This window comes from Mustela putorius, unplaced genomic scaffold (assembly GCF_011764305.1).
Source record: "Mustela putorius furo isolate JIRA1106 unplaced genomic scaffold, ASM1176430v1.1 tig00003863_pilon_pilon_pilon, whole genome shotgun sequence".
Classification (NCBI taxonomy): domain Eukaryota; kingdom Metazoa; phylum Chordata; class Mammalia; order Carnivora; family Mustelidae; genus Mustela; species Mustela putorius.
In genome coordinates, this window is record NW_025422015.1 from 10,756,020 (window position 1) to 10,775,155 (window position 19,136).

The window sequence follows — 19,136 nt, forward strand, 5'->3', positions numbered from 1 at the left end:
AAGACAGTGGGGAAGGTTTTTAAAAGTCACTTTTATTCTCTAATGCGACATAGACCCTCCTCAAAAAGCAAGAAATTAAACCTAGAACATAGACACCCTATTCAAATCAACACCCCCACTGCCCAGGTCCCCATCCCACCCTAAGCATGTGATTTAAAATAAATAAAATTAGGGGGCGTCTGGGTGGTTCAGTGGGTTAAGCAGCGAGCTTTTGATTTCAGCTTGAGTCATGGTCCCGGGGTCCTGGGATCAAGCCCCCATGTCAGGCTGCATACTCAGCAAGGAGTCTGCTTCAGAATTATCTCTCTCCCTCTCTCTCTGCCTTTCCATCCCACTTCTCTCTCTCTAAAATAAATAAATAAATCTTTTTAAAAATAAATAAATAAAATTGGGATCCTGTAATGAATGCATTTCCTCTACCAATGCTCCAAAAACACATGGTAATGCAAAATATAAAGAGTTTCCCATAAAATTAAACAGGTCTACATTATGTCACAAAATTCATTCTGTTATACAGCCATGAATACCATATTCCCCGATATTGTGCTTCGCATTTCACAAGTATCATTTTCACGTGAACTCAGCTTCCCAAGTATGAATTTTTGCAGATGCCTATTCACAGTAAGAACGCATGCAACAACAGCTGTACTCCGCTAGTGAATGCCTCACTTCCCGGGTGAGGAAGCAAAGACACAAATAGATTACACGACTTGCCCAGGGACACAAAACTAGAAGAGGGTAGGAGACCCTGAGCTCTCCCATCTCCCATTCTTATGGTAACACACCGCCTCTCACCAACTTCTCCCCCAGGTAGCTTTTCCCACCAGCCTTAGCACCCAAATCCTGCCACGCCACCTAAAAGCTGATGCAGAAATGAGGGCCAATTCAATACCGAGACTCTTGAAAGTACCCATGAATGGACTGTGAAACGATTCATGAAGGTGCTGTGAAAGTACACTCACACCAGACAAAGCCTGGTTCCCCAACTGCAATGTTGATGTACAAGTAAGAATCTATGATTGTAACTGACATAAATTCAACACACAATTTACTGTAATTCTCAAAAGAATCGGCATCTCCAGGGAAATTATGGTCTCTCTGTATCTCTAGATCTCTTTATTTTTTTTTAAAGATTTCATCTATTTATTTGACAGACAGAGATCACAAGTAGGCAGAGAGACAGGCAGAGAAAGAGAGGAGGAAGCAGGCTCCCTGCTGAGCAGAGAGCCCGATGCGATGCGGGGCTCAATCCCAGGACCCTGAGATCATGACCTGAGCTGAAAGCAGAGGCTTTAACCCACTGAGCCACCGAGGTACCCCTCTCTAGATCTCTTTAAAGAAATTTTTGAAAGAGTAATTTCCAAGTGGGGTACTCATACCCAGGTAACTAAAACATTAAGCCAGGAGGATTTTTTAATGAAAATAACCATAAATATCCCGTCTATTTATATTTTTAGAAAAGAAATAATTGAGCAGTACTAACACCTATGGATTGATAGTGGTATATTTGAATAATTTCCAAATAAACGGACATATATGGACACACCCATATTTTTGTGTAAAATGTGTCTATGTGTGTGTGCCATTGTGTGTGTGTGTATGTGTATGCATAATTTATTCACAAATTTTTTAAAAGCAGAGGTAAAAATAATCTAAAGTTTTTAAAAAATGTGATTTTAGGGAGAGGATGACTGAACCATAAAGGACACTAGGGAACTTTCTGGAGAGATGGAATTTTTCTATATACTGTTATATGGGTATGGGCTTGTCAAAACAGCACAATTAAGTTCCATGTATTTCAATGTAAATAAATTTTACTTTCTCTTTTTAAAAAGATTTAATTATTCATTTTAGAGAGGGGAGACACATGAGTGGCAGAGATAGGGGGCAGGAGGAGAGGGACAAGCAGACTCCCTGCTGAGCTAGGAGCCCAATGCAGGGCTCAATCCTGAGGTTATGACCTGAGCTGAAATCAAGAGTCAGACATTTAACTGACTGAGCCACCCAGGTTCCCTGTAAATTGTGCTTGTTAAAAAACTATAAACAATAATAATAACAACAAGGGGGTGAGGAATACGTAGAGGTATAGATAATTCAAGAATGGCAGAATATCATTAATTACTGAAGCTGGGTAATTGCTACAAGGAGTTTCATTACAATGTTCTGTTTGTGTCATACATTATTTATATTTTCCAGAACAAAAAGTTAAAAAATAGAAAGACTGAAAATCACTCACTGAAGATTCTTGTCGAACTAATATTCCTAATTCTGCCTTGGGTATCTGTGACTTATGTCAAAGAATATTGCAGAAGACCTCCAAAGCATTTACCATCACTGGAATAAGGCATAGGACTCACAAGAAAGGTCTTTCAGAGCTAGACCAAAGAAAGTATCATATGCAAAACTGACAGCAAAAATATTCATCTTTCCACTCCCCTGAGTCACTGAGGGCTAATGGCAAAGGAAAAAAAGTCCTTAAATACAGGTAAAAATTTCAAATACAAGTAACACCTTATCAAATTTAAGTATAAAAAAAATCTGCAGTAAATTAACATATTAATTTGGAAGTGATCAAAAATCTACTAACCTTAATGAATTTACCTTAATGTAACTTCATTTCCCAAATATCACAAAAGTAAAATTTTCTGTTGCCACCCCTCTTCAAAACAAATTCCCAATATATAACCCTAAAGAAGGAGATTTTAAAATCTTCCACAGCAATCTTCAACTGCTCTGCTAAGCTATCAGAGTTTTAGGTTGTCTCTCTATAAAAGCAGAACAACTTCTCTTTTATCTGTTTTATAGAACAGCTTCAGCACATAGGATTTCATTTGAAAACAGATTCTGTTACCTAAAACAATTTCGAAAACCACTTTTTTAGGGGAAAAAAGGGAAGAAAGGCTAAGGTGCAAAATAAATATATAATTTGTCAAACTGTAATTATTCAATGCTACCATCTAAAACACATTAAAAAAAAATAATAATCAAGGGTCTCACCTTTCCCCATTTGCTCCAAAAGGATTTGTCCTGTTTGGTTTAATTCTTCCAGTCTGGGGCTTCTTTCTGTCTGTTCTTTTTCCAATCCCTAGAAATAAAATTCGAATATAAGAATACCACAAACTTTCTTCTCAAAGAATGAAATGTTCACACTATTGTAAGTTTCAGGGTTTGTGTCCCTCCCACATTCTCTTTCAGTGTTATAGTCAAAGTTGACATAGGAGAAATACTGTAAGACAAAACTATGCTATTCCAAGCTACCCTACAGAATACCAAAGCTGATTAAAATTCAAAAGACAAATTTAAACAAATAACATAAAAATTTGATTACTGAAAAAACTTTGATGACTTTTAAAAAGAAAAAAATTGTACAATTGTGAGTTCCTATCAAGAGGAAAGAATTAATTAAAAAAGGAGGAAACAATTAAAATTAGTGTTTTAGATCCAGGACATCTATTTGTATACATAACCTCAGTGTTTATGCCACACAATAAAAAATAACTGTCAAGTGAAATGAGCTGAATATTCTATGACAGAGATCACTGGGCAAAAATTAATTAACAAGAAAAATAGAAACATTTGAGCCTTGATATTATTTGTTGGTATCATATTAAATTTAGGATCTAATGTAAACTTCAACCACAAGCATAGTTCATACATAATTTTAAACTATGATAATATGCTTTGGGACCCAAACTAAAGCATTTTGTTCCTCAAGTTTGAAGAGTGGCTCTTAATTTTAATATTTATGTCTCTATGGTTTGATAGTCTCAATGTCCCTAATATCTCAAAGACAAGGAAGACAAAAGCTTTCCAGAATAGTAAGAAGAGTTGAACAAAATCATGAAGACATACAAACACATGTACGCATAAACAGTCGGTATTTGAAATTTCTCCCACTCCCCAATTCACAACTGATCAAATTAACTACGCAAACAGTGCCCATAAGAGCACAATCAAAACTTCTAAGGCAACCGTATCATTTCAACCAGACAACCCAGAGAAGAACCCCACTTCTAACTTCTGTGCATATAAGCACTATCCAGTAAACTGTCCTACTTTGATCTGTATAACTTCAATGTGACTATTTTATAGTCAAAGATGAAGACATAACAAGAGATTCAAAGAAACACCACTTGTTTTGTTAAACGAAGTATCAATGCAAAAAGTCACCAAACTAGAGAAGTATTGCCTGTTCTGTGCAAACTGATTTGTGGTGATGACAGACTGAATGAGGGAATCTCCCCCCGCCCCTCCATGTGCCATCAGTTGGAACAAGGTAGTCCTTTACTAACACACAATTAAGCTGCTCTTTCCCCTATTTGCAAGAAAAATTAGAGATTAAAGTGATGGTGAACTTTTCTTCATTTTACATTTTTCCAACCCTCTCGGCATCTATCACTACTTGTCGAAAACAACAAAAAAAGGGAACTTATAAATATGAAAGGAAAACATGGGAACTTCCAATCATGCCTCACACTAAAAAACACAGTCCTTATTCTTATCCCTTTGAATATTATAGTAAAAAAAATCTAGGAGTAAAACTGTTTCTACGTCACAGGATGGAATTTAACTTATTAAAATTTTCTCGAACTTGTTCCATAAAGATCACTGTAATTTCCACATTCTCTGCCTTTGAGAATCCGGACGTTAAATGCTTATTAATCTCATCTATTGGTTTTTCAGCACTACAAAATGAGAAGCCTACAAAATGATGCAACACAGCTCTTCCCCATACAGAGGGCTCAGATAATGGTGCTTCTAGGCTAACAGCCTCCCACATCCCCTTTTCCACAGCCATCACTCCCTCCTTCCATCAGCCAAGAACTTTGCTGAGTGCTGAAAATAGAGGGTTCAATGGGAAATTATCCTCACTTCTTCTAAGCACTCACAGGCAGGCATAGAAACAAATAATGACATAAGTGTAATAAGGGCTTTCACAGAGGTGTGGTCAAAGCAACATGGAAGTCCAAAGATGAACCACTTAAATCGTCCTAATGAGGCTAAAAGAAGCTTACTGGCTGGAGTGGAAGGCTTTTCAGCCACACAGCACAAAGGCTTAATAAGGGCCATTCTTAGCATGGAAAACAGCACGTGTGGTGAAGGCAGGGAAGTGAGCAAAGAGCAGGATTCGGGAGGGCTGAAGCTCTGGGTGCACATCAGGGCCATGTGGATTTCAGCCCTGTTGCAGTGGGAAGCCATTAGTTAGCTGCCACCATGGAAGCCACCTGATCAGATTACTTTAGAAGCATCACTGGCCACAGAAGCCAAGGACTGTGAGAGTATAAGAAGAAAGGAAGGGTGAACCGTGGCAAATGCTGCAGAGGCAGCAGGTCGGAGGAGCAAACAAATCCATCCTTTGGATCTGGAAACCAACGGTCAACGGTGCCCTCTAAATAAAAGCACTGATAATGCAAGGACAGGACAGAAGTCGGTCTGAACTTCTCACCCAAACATAAGTTGACCAGGGTCTGACTCCAAACCGCCTCTCCAACCTGAACTCTCTACTATCTTACACACACACCTGGCACTAAAAGAACAACAACAAAAACAAGCACAATCCAGGTGTCCACTTCCATGCCTCTGCTCAGGGCACCCCTGCCAGCTGGGCCTTCTGGTCCCAGTGTGGGGCTACCTCACCCTCTGGACTTCCCCAGTGAAAACAGAGACCACCACAGCCTTGGGCTCCTCTCAGCCCCCATAGGAACACCGCTTTCTGGCTTACATCCCTGATATTTACACACATCTCGTTTTGGAAATGTTCTCCAAAATCTTCACAAACTCGGTCACCGATGTAGACAAGACTACATACACACTTGCTCTAGGTGTCCAAACACTTCGTGAAAGGATGCACACACACCTAATGAACACCAAAGATTTAAGTCACTATAATCTCCTGTCACAATTTACAGTAACACGCATGAGATACAAAGTAGCAGAGTTAAGATCCTATATATTTTCACAGTGTTTATTTTTTTTAAATATGTCTCTTTCCTAAAGAAGGTATATTGTATTGAAGGGATTTTGAGATTTGAAATCATTTGTTGTATTCAGAGTGCAAAATATCTTCAGCATACACAAAGTCATAGACATTATTAGGGACTAGATTAAGGGAGACCTAATCAAGGTAAAAAATAATACTAATAACTGGATCACACCTTAGAACCATTCCGTCCTGCACATCTCAGAAGTTAGGGGGGAAGGGGCAAAAAAATCCCTCCCTCCACACAAGGATCTGATTGCCAGCCAGCTTGATTGATTCACAATTTACTACAATGTTCTAAAAGCTACCTTACAGCTACATTTATTTTACAGAAAGCCTTTGGATCCCATCACACCTTTATGTCAACAGCAAATCAAACCCTCAGTGAAATATTTTATTCACAAGGATATTTTTGTTTTATGTTTTACCTTCAACTTCTTTTTCATTTCTGAAGTTTCTTGCATCTTCTTATACCCTTTCATCTCTGCAGCCTGAATGGCAGTCTTTGATTTCAAAATGTAGTTCAACAGCTCTGCACTTACAGCATCAAACCTGATTTAAGATTCAGATGTTACTGTTTGTCATTCCTATTCTTCTATTGTTTCACCTGGCTCAAGAAACAGAGCCATCAAAACACCCACCAGGCACATGTTCAAAATATGCCTCCAAAAAAAAAAAAAGACATCATAGACATAGAGTAACCAGGCAAAGTAAAATCACACATTTACATTAAAAGTTTGAAAAGAGGAATAATATTGTCACGTTAATAAATAATTTTTAAATAACTGAATAACTTTAAACTTTGTAAGAAATCATTTGCATTTGTATAAACTCCCTTGGATAATGGAAAATATTTGATTGGAAAATAAAAGGAAAAAGCAGGTACAGATATTCTTAAACTAATGTCTCCTTTAATTACACATAATTACTGAGTTCAGTGTATGCCAGGCACTGGACTGGGCTCTTGATATGAAGGTAACTCAGACACAATCCCAGCCTTCATGGTGCTTCCTGTCTCGTTGGAGTAATGGAAAGTACAGGTAAATCACAAGAGAACTCGCCAGGTGCTAATGCCAGGAATTCACCATAATGGCTCCTAATTCAGTCAGGGTGGGATGGCTTCCTGGAGCACAACAGAGGTACTATGCCTGGGAGTTTTCCTTGCAAAGGGAGAACAAAGACAAGGAGGACCACACTGAGAACAGCAAGCAGCTAGGCGTGGCTGGAACAGTGAGCACTAGACAGGCAAGGACCACTGCCAGCATGGCAGAGAGCCACACCAACCCACTCCTGGAAGGCTCTGCAAGACAGATTAAGGAGTCTGGGCACAACCAAAGGGCAACACAGAGCAGGTGAAGGCTTGAAAACACAGGACTGGCATGACTGTGTTCATCCTCTAGAGCTCACTGTGCAGAAAAAATAAAGAGAGACAAGACCAGAGAGGAAAGCAGGCTGTGGTAGTCCCGGGACCCAGAACAGAGACGTGAGGATGGAAGGAAAAAGGGGACAAACCCGAAAAAGCCTGTGGAAACCACCATGAGCAGGGGCAAGAGGGGAGCACTCCCTGATCGCTGGCCACATACCAGGCCCTTTGCTAAGTGTTCTGTGTCTATGCTTAACTCAAGTAATCCTCACAACAACCCTGAGATGCCTAGACTATTATTATCCCTTTTAATGCCAGAGAAATGGAGCTCATGGACAGTTTTAAATAATGGCCCCAGGCTCCAAAGCTATAGCTGGTAGAGCTCGGTGGGTCCTCCTCACCAGGACTCTACTCACAGGACTCCTCAAAACAACTGCTGGGGATTTTTATGAACTTGAAGGTGAGCACAGGTTGTCTGGTTCTTTTGGGGAAAGACCTTCAAGTGTTTCTGGTGAATTATGACTATTTGGTTTTTACAGAGCGGCAATGGTCTCAGGTCATGTTAACAGAGATCCCCATCAGAGGAAAGAATTGTCCCTCCAAAGCTTGAGCTGATAAAAACAGTCACCAGCAGCACCAAGAGAAGAGCAGGGGGGAAGTAAACTGCCATTTCTGAAGCAGGTTTTATAAATTGTACTGAGCTCACATCTGCTCTGACAGCCCATTTTAAGACAAGCTAATAGTGGTTTCTACCGAAGACTGACAGCATTAAAGGGTCTGGAAAGCATGTCACACTTACGATGGTTAGGGAGACTTTACTCTGAAGGCCCACAGCAATGGGAATATGAAACTCCTCCCATACTGACGAGGCACCATACTGAAGAGAGCTGGTGGGACTCTATATCGCCCCAGAAAGCAGAATTAGCCCTCATGGGTAGTCGTGAAGGGGAGGGACTTGGGCTCCCCGTAAAAATAACCTAATAATGAGATCTCACTGCCCTCTATCACAATGAACTGGACATACAAAAGCTTCTATTTGTCCAGGAATTAACTGCATCAATCAAATCATGGACTGGAAGACTATGGTACTCACAGTTGGTTGCCCAACCCACAGACACTCCCCTCCCCAACTTCCCTCTGTGGTCCAACTCCCCCAGAACGCAAATAAAGAGACCAAAGAAGCCAGACAGTCTCAGCCTCCCATGCACCCAAGCTGGGGGCAAGTGACTGAATCCTGGCCATTGAGACAGCGGGAAAAGTTAACCAATACCTTCTGGCAAGATCTTTCTCCCTGATTTGGAAAAAAAAAAAAGTCAAATAAGGAAAAACTGCCCCTCCTAAATATATATCAGGTTCTACAAGGATGCTCTTCCCAGTGCTCCAGCAGTGTCTTGGGAGCACCAGAGGACACGCATGATGGTGAAAGGCAACATCCTCGGAAAGGCCCTATGGTAGGAGGCTGAGCCCCACCATCGCATCCAAATGCCCTGTCTCCGGACTTCCTGTAAGAGAACTGATGTGAGAGAATTGATGACCTCATTGTTGAGGCCACCTTTGGTACAGGATTCTGTTGCCTGCAGCAGAAGGACTCTCTACAACAGGCCCATGTGTGAGATTTTATAGCTCTGCACCCTTAGTTTTTTACAACGTTCCCTGCTTCCAAATGCACCAAGTCAGCACTCGGAGAGACACAGGGCCAGATCTACTGGGCCAAAAATAAACACCCGGGGAAGAAAAGACCTGTGGCAATATTCACATCAGGAGCTTCTTCTTCCTGTGCTGCCTCGACCTCAACAAGTAGTGTCCGCAGCCGCTGCCTGCACCTTGGGGGTCCTCCAGGCCCAGCAGGGAGAGGCTGGTAGGAGGCAGACACACAGCCTTATTATCAAAATGAAAAGCATCCAGTAAAATTGGAATCCCACTTCATCTAACAGAAGCTACATTGGGGAAATCATACCATTTTTATTCAGGCCCCAAATAATTCCCCATTTATCCCAGCACCAGGATTCTCCCATAGAAGGGAGAGACTAGAAGGGCTGATTTACAGCTCGGCTGCTCTGCGGCAGGTGAGGTCTGTTATCGGGGTGTCACACAGCCCAGCTCCACAGCGTAGCTGCCATATAGATGCTCAATTTCTATCAGATGAGATTAGTCCTTTTCTAAAGAGTCTGAGTTTCCTCTGAATCAATAAGAAAAAAAAAAAAAGACATTTTATGTCAAAGATGGATCTTTAAGCCAAGCCTAAAGAATGTGTTCATGAATCTGACAAAAGAATTGAAAAAGGAGGAAAATGTGAAAAAAAAAAAAAAAAAAGAATGAGGGGAAAAAAGGAGACTACAAAGGAATGACTTCCCTGCATTTAGTATTTTTTGGCAAGAGGAGGAAAGGGAAGTACAAAGAATAAGGAGATCTTTCTAAAGAAAAACCGCCAGGGTTCTCACAGGGAAAGAAAGAAGGAACAGGCAATCACGGGCAATCCTAGCCTCCCAAGGTAGACACGGGAAATGAAGAAGCAAGGGTTCTGTCACACAGTTTTCCAGACTGTGTGAACACAGGATAAATACAATCACCTGAGACATTCAGATGCTTAGCCAGCGCGGAGGGGAACAGTCAGAAGCCTCAGGGGTAGGGAGAGGTTCAGCAACTGAGTTTCCATAATAATAATTACATCTAAATTTGCATAGAATTAGTGATGAGTACAGATACATGATGTGCCCTAGTGCATTTGGAAAATGTCTCTATCCCTTCTCACTTTTTCTTAGCTTCGACATCCACAGGAGTCTGTCTCTTCTTTGGGGGAGGGGGCGGCGGCAGTTCTTGCTTAGATCTTTTCGTAGTTACTTGTTCTCTTACGCGGACCGTCTCCAAAAGATCCTTCTGAGGAATCTGGGACATCCCCAGTTTTGCCACAGCCTGAGTCACCTGCAGGATAAATCAGCCAGACATTTTACTGTGTTGTCACAGCTTTACTGGACTATAATTCACACGCTGTCCCGTTCTCCCTTCAACAGTACGCTGTTCGGTAGTTACCGTATGTTCAGAACTGTGCGAGCATTCCCCACCTTCTCACTGCGGAATAGTTTTATCATTTCCCCAAAAGAAACTCCATTCCCATTAACAGTCCACCCTGCCCATCCAACTCTTCCCCCAGGCCCTGCTGATGACTAACCTCTTTTATTATCTCTATGGATTTGCCTATTTGGGGTGTTTCACATAGAGAGAGTTATAGTACATTCAATCTTGTGACCAGCTTCTTGTGGTTAGCATAATATTTTCTTTCTAACATTTTATTTATTTATTTGCCAGAGAGGGAGAATGAGCACAAGGAGGGGGAATGGAAGGCAGAAGGAGAAGCAGGCTTCCCACTGAGCAAGGAGCCCGATGCGGGGCGCAATCCCAGGACCCTGGGATCATGACCTGAGCCAAAGGCAGACACTTAACCGAAGGAGCCACCCAAGCATCCCTTGCATAATATTTTCAAGGTTCATTCACACTGTAGCATGTGTCAGTACTTCATGATTTTAACCCTCAAATAATATTCCATTGCATGGATATACCACCTTCATTTATCCATCCTTCTATGGATGGGACATTAAGCTGATGCACTTCTGCGCTATTATAAATAATGCTATGAATATACGTGTACAAACCAAAGTTGTATATTTTATCAAATCACTAGTATATATTTTTAAATTAATAAGATTAAGATTTAAAGATGATTTAATGGATTCATGTCTAAGCAGTATCAGTTTACTAAGAGTTAACTTACTGGATATTAGATTTTCTGATGATCTATTAAAATTTACTTCAAAAAACGAAAGATTTTTCACAAGTCAATTTCTCAATTTTATAGTAAGCCAGGTATAAGGAATCTACTTTTTAGTTTGCAGTTTATCTACTATTCTTTTATTTCTAAATACTAAAATACTAAAAATTAAATACTAAAATTTCTAAAAACTAAAACTAAACTGAACATTTAATTTTTACTTCATGGCACAACATACAATCCAAAGCAAAAGGTACCTGGTTGGAGGAATCTTCGAGTCTCTGAACCAAAGAATCCCATCTCTGAGTTAGTTCCTCTGAGTCACTGTTGATCTTCTTGGATGCCCTGGGATTATCAAGTAATTGACCCACATCCTGGCCAATCTCACTTAGCTGATCCAATGCTTGACGTTTCATTTCCATGTCTTCCTTCAAAATCTAGTATGTCAAATATTTATTAGAAGACTCCCTCTTAAAAGGACTCTATATTTCTGCCCCCTCATCAGGAAATGCAAACATACATTTTATAGTAAAATTTACTTGCTATGCAGTTCACTAATGTTAAAATCTAAGATTCCCGGTTCTGGATCATTACATGGCAGTGTTCTAGTGCTGCATAAGGATCCATAACCTGTATTCACTAAACCACGTTAACCAATGACAGAAAACACTAAAATGTCACAGGCTTATAGCACAGATGTTGACAGCAACACCACTTACAGCCAGTCGTCGAATGCTGACACTTAGTTCCTTTTGGTCTTTGAAGTTGCTCGTCTGGACTTTATTTAAAGCCTCTTCTTTTTCAGTTAGCCAAGCTTTCAACAAGCACTACAAATAATCACAAAAGTCAGAATTATATTTGGAGAATCGTTTGGTTATTCAATTCAATAGAGTTCCCAAGTCTCTAATTTTCATGCTAGTTGAGGCTTCACTCCACCTAGGATAGGAAAGACTTCAAACACCCAATCTCGAGACATGCATGGCCTAGAAATACATCTTTCTTTAAGATATTATCCTTCTTAGATTTGCAACAGATCAATCTGACGTTAGCCCCCACATCTGGGTAATTAAACCTAATTCTCAGGGAGGTAGGTGGATCTAAAAGGCTAAAATCCAATTACTATCCAAATCTCCAAAGGAATCACCTTATAACTCTCAAGAGGCAGGACAAAACTTAGGAATTGTCCTCACCCAGCACAGCATTTTAGGGAGGAGAGAGAGATAAGCTATTATATGTCTAAGATTACTTGGTTAGTTAATGAGAGAAACAGATCAAAGACCCACACCCCAAAGCCAATGGTTTTTCCACAGCATCATTCAAGAAAATCACAGTAATGCTCCAGGTTCAACAGCAATTGTGATTAGAAGAGAAAATTTAAGGATAGTCCAAAGCCAACATAAAGACATTTAAACTGCATTGGCCAACATGAAGAAGATGTTCAGTAATGCAGAAAGAGAAACTTGAAAGAGAGATGGAAAACCACATGGCTGCTTTGGGATAATTCTTCCCACAATACAATTATATGTAGCAGAAGCTCTTTTCTATATAGTTGAAGGAAAAAGTCTTGGTTCTGTGTTAGTAGTAGAATCAATTCTTTCTCTAACTATTTTATTTATTTTCCTCTATATTCCACACACACACACAAAAATGAACATTAGGAAATTAAATGGCAAACAGGGATCCTGTCCTCAATATAGTAAAGGGGTAAGATATGCACATAAGGAACTATGGCAAAATTAAGTGCAGATATTACTATATATATGTATATATTGTATGTATATGTATGTATGTATGTATGTATGTATATGGTTTTTATTACCAAATTAAAAAGTATATATACATATATATAGCTTATTTTATATTTCTAATATATAATATTTATATAATATAAATATAATATTATATAATTGTGTCTGCACTATATTTTAATTTGGGAATTAAATACACACACACACACACACATTAAATGTCATACAGTTCCAAAGAAGAAGAGATGACTTCTAGTTTTAGGATAGTGGGGGAGGGAGAGGTAGTTTATAGACAACTGCATTCCTTGAGGAAGAGGAGAGCTCAAAAATGAAAAAAACTGGTAAAATGACATTCCCTAGCAGATACCACCCCTTAAGTGAAAACAGAGAAGCCAGAAAACAAACAGAATACATTCACTCTTTCAAAAACACGAAAACAAAAGAATGCAAACCATGAGGAAGCTACAATGTGCCATGCATTGGGAAAAGAACAGTGAAAAAGAACCAGCACTACTCTCATGGCACTGACAGTCTAAGAATGGGCTACAAACTGGGAAATCAGGGTTTGCACCCTGGGACATGGAAGGATGGAGGGAAAACTGAAGTTGGAAAGGTAGGTTGAAGTTCTTTATAGAATACCCTGCATGCCACACTTAAACTTGGCCTGTCCTGCATAAGTATGGAACGAATTCTCGAGCCCATTTCTAACTGTTGCAAAGCCTCTATAACCAAGTAAAAGATAGTTTCCTTAAAGATTTTTAAACTCAGATTCAGGTTATTTAGTCTCACCATGCAAAAGCAAGTTATCTGAATATTAAGTACCAACGTTGGTTCCAATTCTACATCTTAACAAGATTCTCCATCCCTAACACTAGCAGAAAGCCACTCAGAGGTTAGTTTTAAATCTAAATACAGATGGCCAAACTACTAGTCATTCCCTATTTTTAAAAATTTTTATTACCAAATTAAAAAGTATTTCTGAATTTTAAATTATTTTACTTAGTATAAGAGGAACACAATGGTTTTCTCTAGCCATCAATGTGTCCTACTGTCATTAATGAAGTGAAATTTAATTATTCTCTGTGACTCTTTAGTCTGAATACAAGGGCTCAAATAAACATAAACATTTATATAGTGAAACGAAAATATGTCAGAAGTCAGAATGTCAGGATTCTTAATAAGAAAATTCTGGCCAAAGACTGGGGGCAGGAGGTAGTGATTAACAATTTATACTGAGAAAATTTTGCAACCTACTTTTTAAGATGTTCTCTCTGCCACCATATTTAGTAAACCACAAAACATCACACACTTGTTTTTATCCCTTGAAAAGAATATACTCGCTTTTTGTGGATGGAAATGAAATGCATTTAAAAGAATCTAAATGGACACTGAAATGTGGGAATAAAGTATCTGCTTATTTTCTAAAACCACAATGTCTGACATTTTGGGAGAAAAGTTTTGCTTATTTGTATTCTGTTTTGATGGTTGCTCTTCTGGAAGGATGGAGGGTGGGCAAAGGGCCACACTTCTGACTGAAAACGTCAGTGGCAGCTTTTTATTTATCAGAGCCAAAAGTTCATTTGTCATAGTAATTCTTAATGGAAAAAATAGAGTATTAACCCAGTATTAAATGATGGTGTTGCTAAATAATATTTTCCTGTTAATTTCAGTAGTTTATCTTGGTTAAAAATCAAGAAAAACTGTGATTTAAAATTCATAAAACATTGAGTGGATTCATTTATGAATTATTTACTGAGCTAAATGTGCTAGGCACTACTATGTTGATAAAAGTTCAAACACAATATCCAACACAAATACAATAAGAAATCATAATCATGAAAGTAGAATGTCTACATAATAACATAACGAACACATCAAATTAAGTGTTACTACCATGAAGCCATATAATATGATTTCTATGAATAAGTTACTTGATTGGTTATAAAATGCATGCACAGAAATCTGATTTTGAAAATAATAAATATTGTGTATTTTCATTTCAAAGGAAAGTAAACAAGATAAGTTTATCATAATACCATCATTAAATATAGGTTACTTTTCACCATCTGTCACACCCATTATGGCTAACAGTTTCATACCTGTTCTTCTAATAATTCCTGCCACAACATATTGATTTCTTGTAACCTATTCCAACGTTCCTCGGTCCAACGGCACACTGCTGTCCAGCGTTCACCAAGTTTCTAGTAAAGGAAGAAACCATCCTTTGTCAATAGAATCTTAAAAGATAGTTACAATGATCCTTAAAGAAATTAATGACATCCATTGCTCTTTACTACAGAGTAACAATTTATAAAAAATATTTTTAATAAAAATTGCTTTAAAATAGTACAGATGAATCCTATAAATTTATAGATGAGAAAAACTAATTTCCAAAGAACTTAACTGTTTTGTATTACATAGTTAGAAAGTGGTACAGTTAGAACTCTGTTCTTTAACTTTTGACTCCAAATTCCTGCTCTTTCCGTATCAGTGGTTTTTATATGATAATTTGACATTTTTCACATACCTTCAGAACAGAGCATACATATCTACTTTTTGTGCTTCAAATTTTTCAGGCTGTAATTATCTTTTCAAAAAAATTCATTGCATCAATTAACCACCTTTTACATGCCAAGAAAATTTTCATATGGAATACCAAAAAGGAAAAAAAAAAAATTAACCTTATAAAAACTGTTTTGAGTTTCTGTAAGATTTTTTAAAATGCTCAATTGATTTGTTCTGTTTATAGTACACAAAAATCAGGAACAGAATCTTAGGAGTATTAGCAATGCTAAATGAATAAATTTGATTGTTTAAAAATCATTTTTTATGATGACTTTTCCAACACATTATTTTATTACCACTTTCTAAATAATGATTAACAAATGTTACATTTAATTTCCACATTACTTACATGTTCAAGGAATTATTTAATTCATATTATATTACTTCAATATTTAATACCAGAGTAAGCTTTGTAGAAAGCAAAGAGTAGAGAAGTTAGAGCCAAAAGACAGGACTCCAGTCTTGGCATGAAAATTCATTGCCTACTTAAATCTCAGTGGCATCACATGAATCTCCATCCCCTCACTGTTAAATAGGCAAGATATGAATGCCTAGCTCTCAGGTTACTGTAATAAGTAATGTTCCACCAAAAAGTCACAGAACCACCGGCCAACTTTAAATGTTATAAAAGAAAAAGAATTTCAAATGATAAGATTGTAGTCTGAAAGTGATTGAAAAACATTTGGCATCACCATATTGGGTAATTCAAATACTGTTCAAACAAAATAGCAAAAAATCTCTAATTAAAGACTTGTGAAGATACACTATAGCCTTTGTGCAAAAAGCAGCTATTTTGGGGTTCCCAAAACTGTTGTTGAAATTCATGCACTGATCTGAAGAAGCAGGGATATTTAACCCTGCACAGCTGTCTCAAACTTCAACAGGCATATAAGTACAGATCCACTGGGCCCACTCCCAGGGATTCAGGTCTGTGTGGAGCCCGGGAATCCACATTTTAACAAAGTCCTCAAGCTGTTTCCATTTTGCAGGAGGAAGCTGGGGACCACAAGCAGCCCTGCCCGTCCACCCCCCAAGGGCAAGAAGAAAGTAAAGATCCTGAGTACCCCTATTGAACCCATAGCTAGGGGAACCCAACTGGGAAGTTCAAACTAAAGGTTAGCATCTCCTCTAAATGAACAGTGAGACAGGACCTGAAGAACAGGGGTGCCAAATCAGGGTTTCAGACCACAGGGTCCTTGAGAATAGCCCATCTCCAGGGTCCATACCTGTAACTGATCTTCAAGAACAGCAGTGGCACTCTCACCACTATTTTCATCAACAATCACCACCATGTGCGTTAGTGAATTTACCTTCACCTGTTCAGCCTCAAGATCATTTTGCAAACGCTAGGGAAAAAAATTAAGATACACCATTATTTCTACTCTCTTCACATTTACCTATTTAAAATCCACTCACCTGCCAAGAGTAATTAAGGACACTTAATGAGGCATCGTGTTTAAACTTCCCGTCATTACTCTAAGTGTTCTACTAATGAAACAAGCCCCTTAACATTTTTACATTTCATCATCATGAACCAAAGCAGGTTGAAAATGTAGTGCCATAACAGATCGTAAAGGGGATATCATCACTCTTAATAAAAGTTCTGGCAAGAAAAAAAAAAAAAAAAGTGGAACCCAGGGCTTGAGTGAATACAAAAAAAATTAAGGTAAGAACATAGAATTCCTAAGACAAAAAAAAAAAATAGTACAGAGTCAGATCACTTTAGTGCAGCATAACGTAAGGTGAGAGGTACTAGAATGGGATCTGAAAGTCAGAGGCCACTCCAATTAGCTATGCAGGAAAGCAATTCAGTATATACAGACCCCTTCCACTCTCCTCTTTTGCATGGGAAAAGCATGATAGGTTATTCGACTTTTCCATGTAGGTAATTTATTTAAATGCTACCAACAGTGTTGTCAAATGCCTCGAGTCATGTTTAATGTATCCTTAAGGTTTTATCTATCAGTTATCTAGCTATTCCACTAAAAAATAAAACTCTTCAATTTGCAGAGAAGCTCTTTTACTCTTCCTTTCCCTGACTATGAAAAGTTATCTTCTAAATTTGTGACCAGATTATATTGTCTACAAAATTTCGATTCCTTGTCTGGTGCCTGATACTCTCCTCTATCACAGAAGAAACATAGCTTTCGTTAAAGGATTAGGTCCAGATAAATCTGAGGGTTTGCCTCATTCCCCACACCCTGCATTAATTCCAATACACTAGAGTCCTTAGCCACTCAGACGTCCAAAACAAAAACCCTTAAGAGCCTTACGAACACTAAGTCCTTTCATAAGAAAACTACACAGACTTATGTAAGATTGTACCTGCACTGTCATCCCTGGCTTAGGGTTTAGAAAAGCCACACACTCTGTGTGTTTCTATCACTGAATAAAAGAGAACACTGAAGAAGTATCCCGTCTCTGCACAAATCACAGAAGCCCCTGAGAAGGCTAAGTCCTGCCTTTTCATATATGATAAGATATAAAAGAAATATGAGCCAGATTTACTTTATGATCTTCCAGCAGCTTTTGTAGGGATTTTAAATCATCATCCAGGGGGCAAGTTTCCATCTTTTGAATGCGTTCTTCTGTGAGCGTTAACCAGGCGGACAGCTGCTGCAACTGCTTCTTTTGTAGCTCCATCAATACATCGTGCAGCCTGGCCGGGGACAAACACACGTTAGCCCCACTCCTTTTCCCCTTTGCAAAAGCCAAACACATGCTCCAGGCACCAAAGAAATGGGGCAAGGGAATGCAGTCTTGTCTAACCATTGGAAGTACCATTCAGTCTTTAAATATAGAAACAAGCACAAAAACTTTTACTTTCTTCCTAAATGGAGTCAATTAAATGGAGCTGAAGGATGCAAATCACAGCCCCCCTCTATTCATATCAGAATCATTGTTTCTTCAATCCGGAATTCCTGCTTATTAAATAGGCGGAAATTGCAACGGAATGCAGCTTGCTCCTTATTACACAATACATGAAATAAAACGAACCAGGGGAAAAAGAAACTACTCTAAAAAAATGTTACATGATGGAATTGTAGATAAATACTACATAGTCCTGTCTTCAGATAGAGTTCATGGCTGGCTGATTTTAATGCCGTGAAGAGATAACTGTCCATATGAAATGTCTTCTCCTTTTTTGCTCATTTCTGTATTCCCAATCGTTACCTTCTCATTTGGTTAACACATCAAAGAGGAAACAAACATCACACAAAATCCCAATAACGGTATAAAAGGAAAAGTGCAACTTTTACAAGGCAAGTTCTGAAATTATCTTGTCTTCATAGACATGCAGGCTTTAACCGAGCTAAACTGAGCAATGCAGCCGATGGGATAAAGTGTTAGTTTCTTTGCTTCCACTCACCGGGACTGTCTGTCCATACTATCCACCCTAAGTGCCTCCCATCTAGCATTTAGCAGGGTCATTTGTTCCTGAATCTCAAATTCCTCTTCATCTGACAGAGTTCCTTGTGTTATCAGCTGGTTTCCTGCCTGTAGGACACTCCCCACACTGCTCTGGTGTGCTGTCAGCTCCATCATAAAAGCCTAGAAAGGTACATCATTATGATTTGTGAGCTGCTCATTGAAGAAAAAAAAATCTTAATAAATTGTTAATGCCTAATATCAGTGCTGCAGAAAAAAGTAGCCATGCAGAGTATAAATAAAGTAGACTTTGATCCAATGGTTGAAGCGCTGAGTATCGGAAAT

The 19,136-nt window shown here is 38.6% G+C and overlaps 1 protein-coding gene across 6 annotated transcripts in view; it reads right to left on the bottom strand.

Moving 5' to 3' along the window:
* UTRN (utrophin) overlaps positions 1-19,136 on the bottom strand; it is a 500,711-nt gene that overhangs the window by 350,136 nt on the left and 131,439 nt on the right. For 5 of the 6 annotated variants that reach the window (XM_004752757.2, XM_004752758.3, XM_004752759.3 and 2 more), the window contains 9 exons: positions 18,793-18,974; positions 17,931-18,081; positions 16,649-16,768; positions 14,957-15,058; positions 11,829-11,936; positions 11,367-11,546; positions 10,096-10,265; positions 6,409-6,532; positions 2,998-3,085 (listed from right to left, as the gene is read on the bottom strand). In XM_004752757.2, the coding sequence (XP_004752814.2) occupies positions 2,998-3,085; positions 6,409-6,532; positions 10,096-10,265; positions 11,367-11,546; positions 11,829-11,936; positions 14,957-15,058; positions 16,649-16,768; positions 17,931-18,081; positions 18,793-18,974 (1,225 nt within the window). The remainder of the gene's footprint in view (positions 1-2,997; positions 3,086-6,408; positions 6,533-10,095; positions 10,266-11,366; positions 11,547-11,828; positions 11,937-14,956; positions 15,059-16,648; positions 16,769-17,930; positions 18,082-18,792; positions 18,975-19,136) is intronic. The other variant, XM_045066279.1, reaches the window with a different exon arrangement.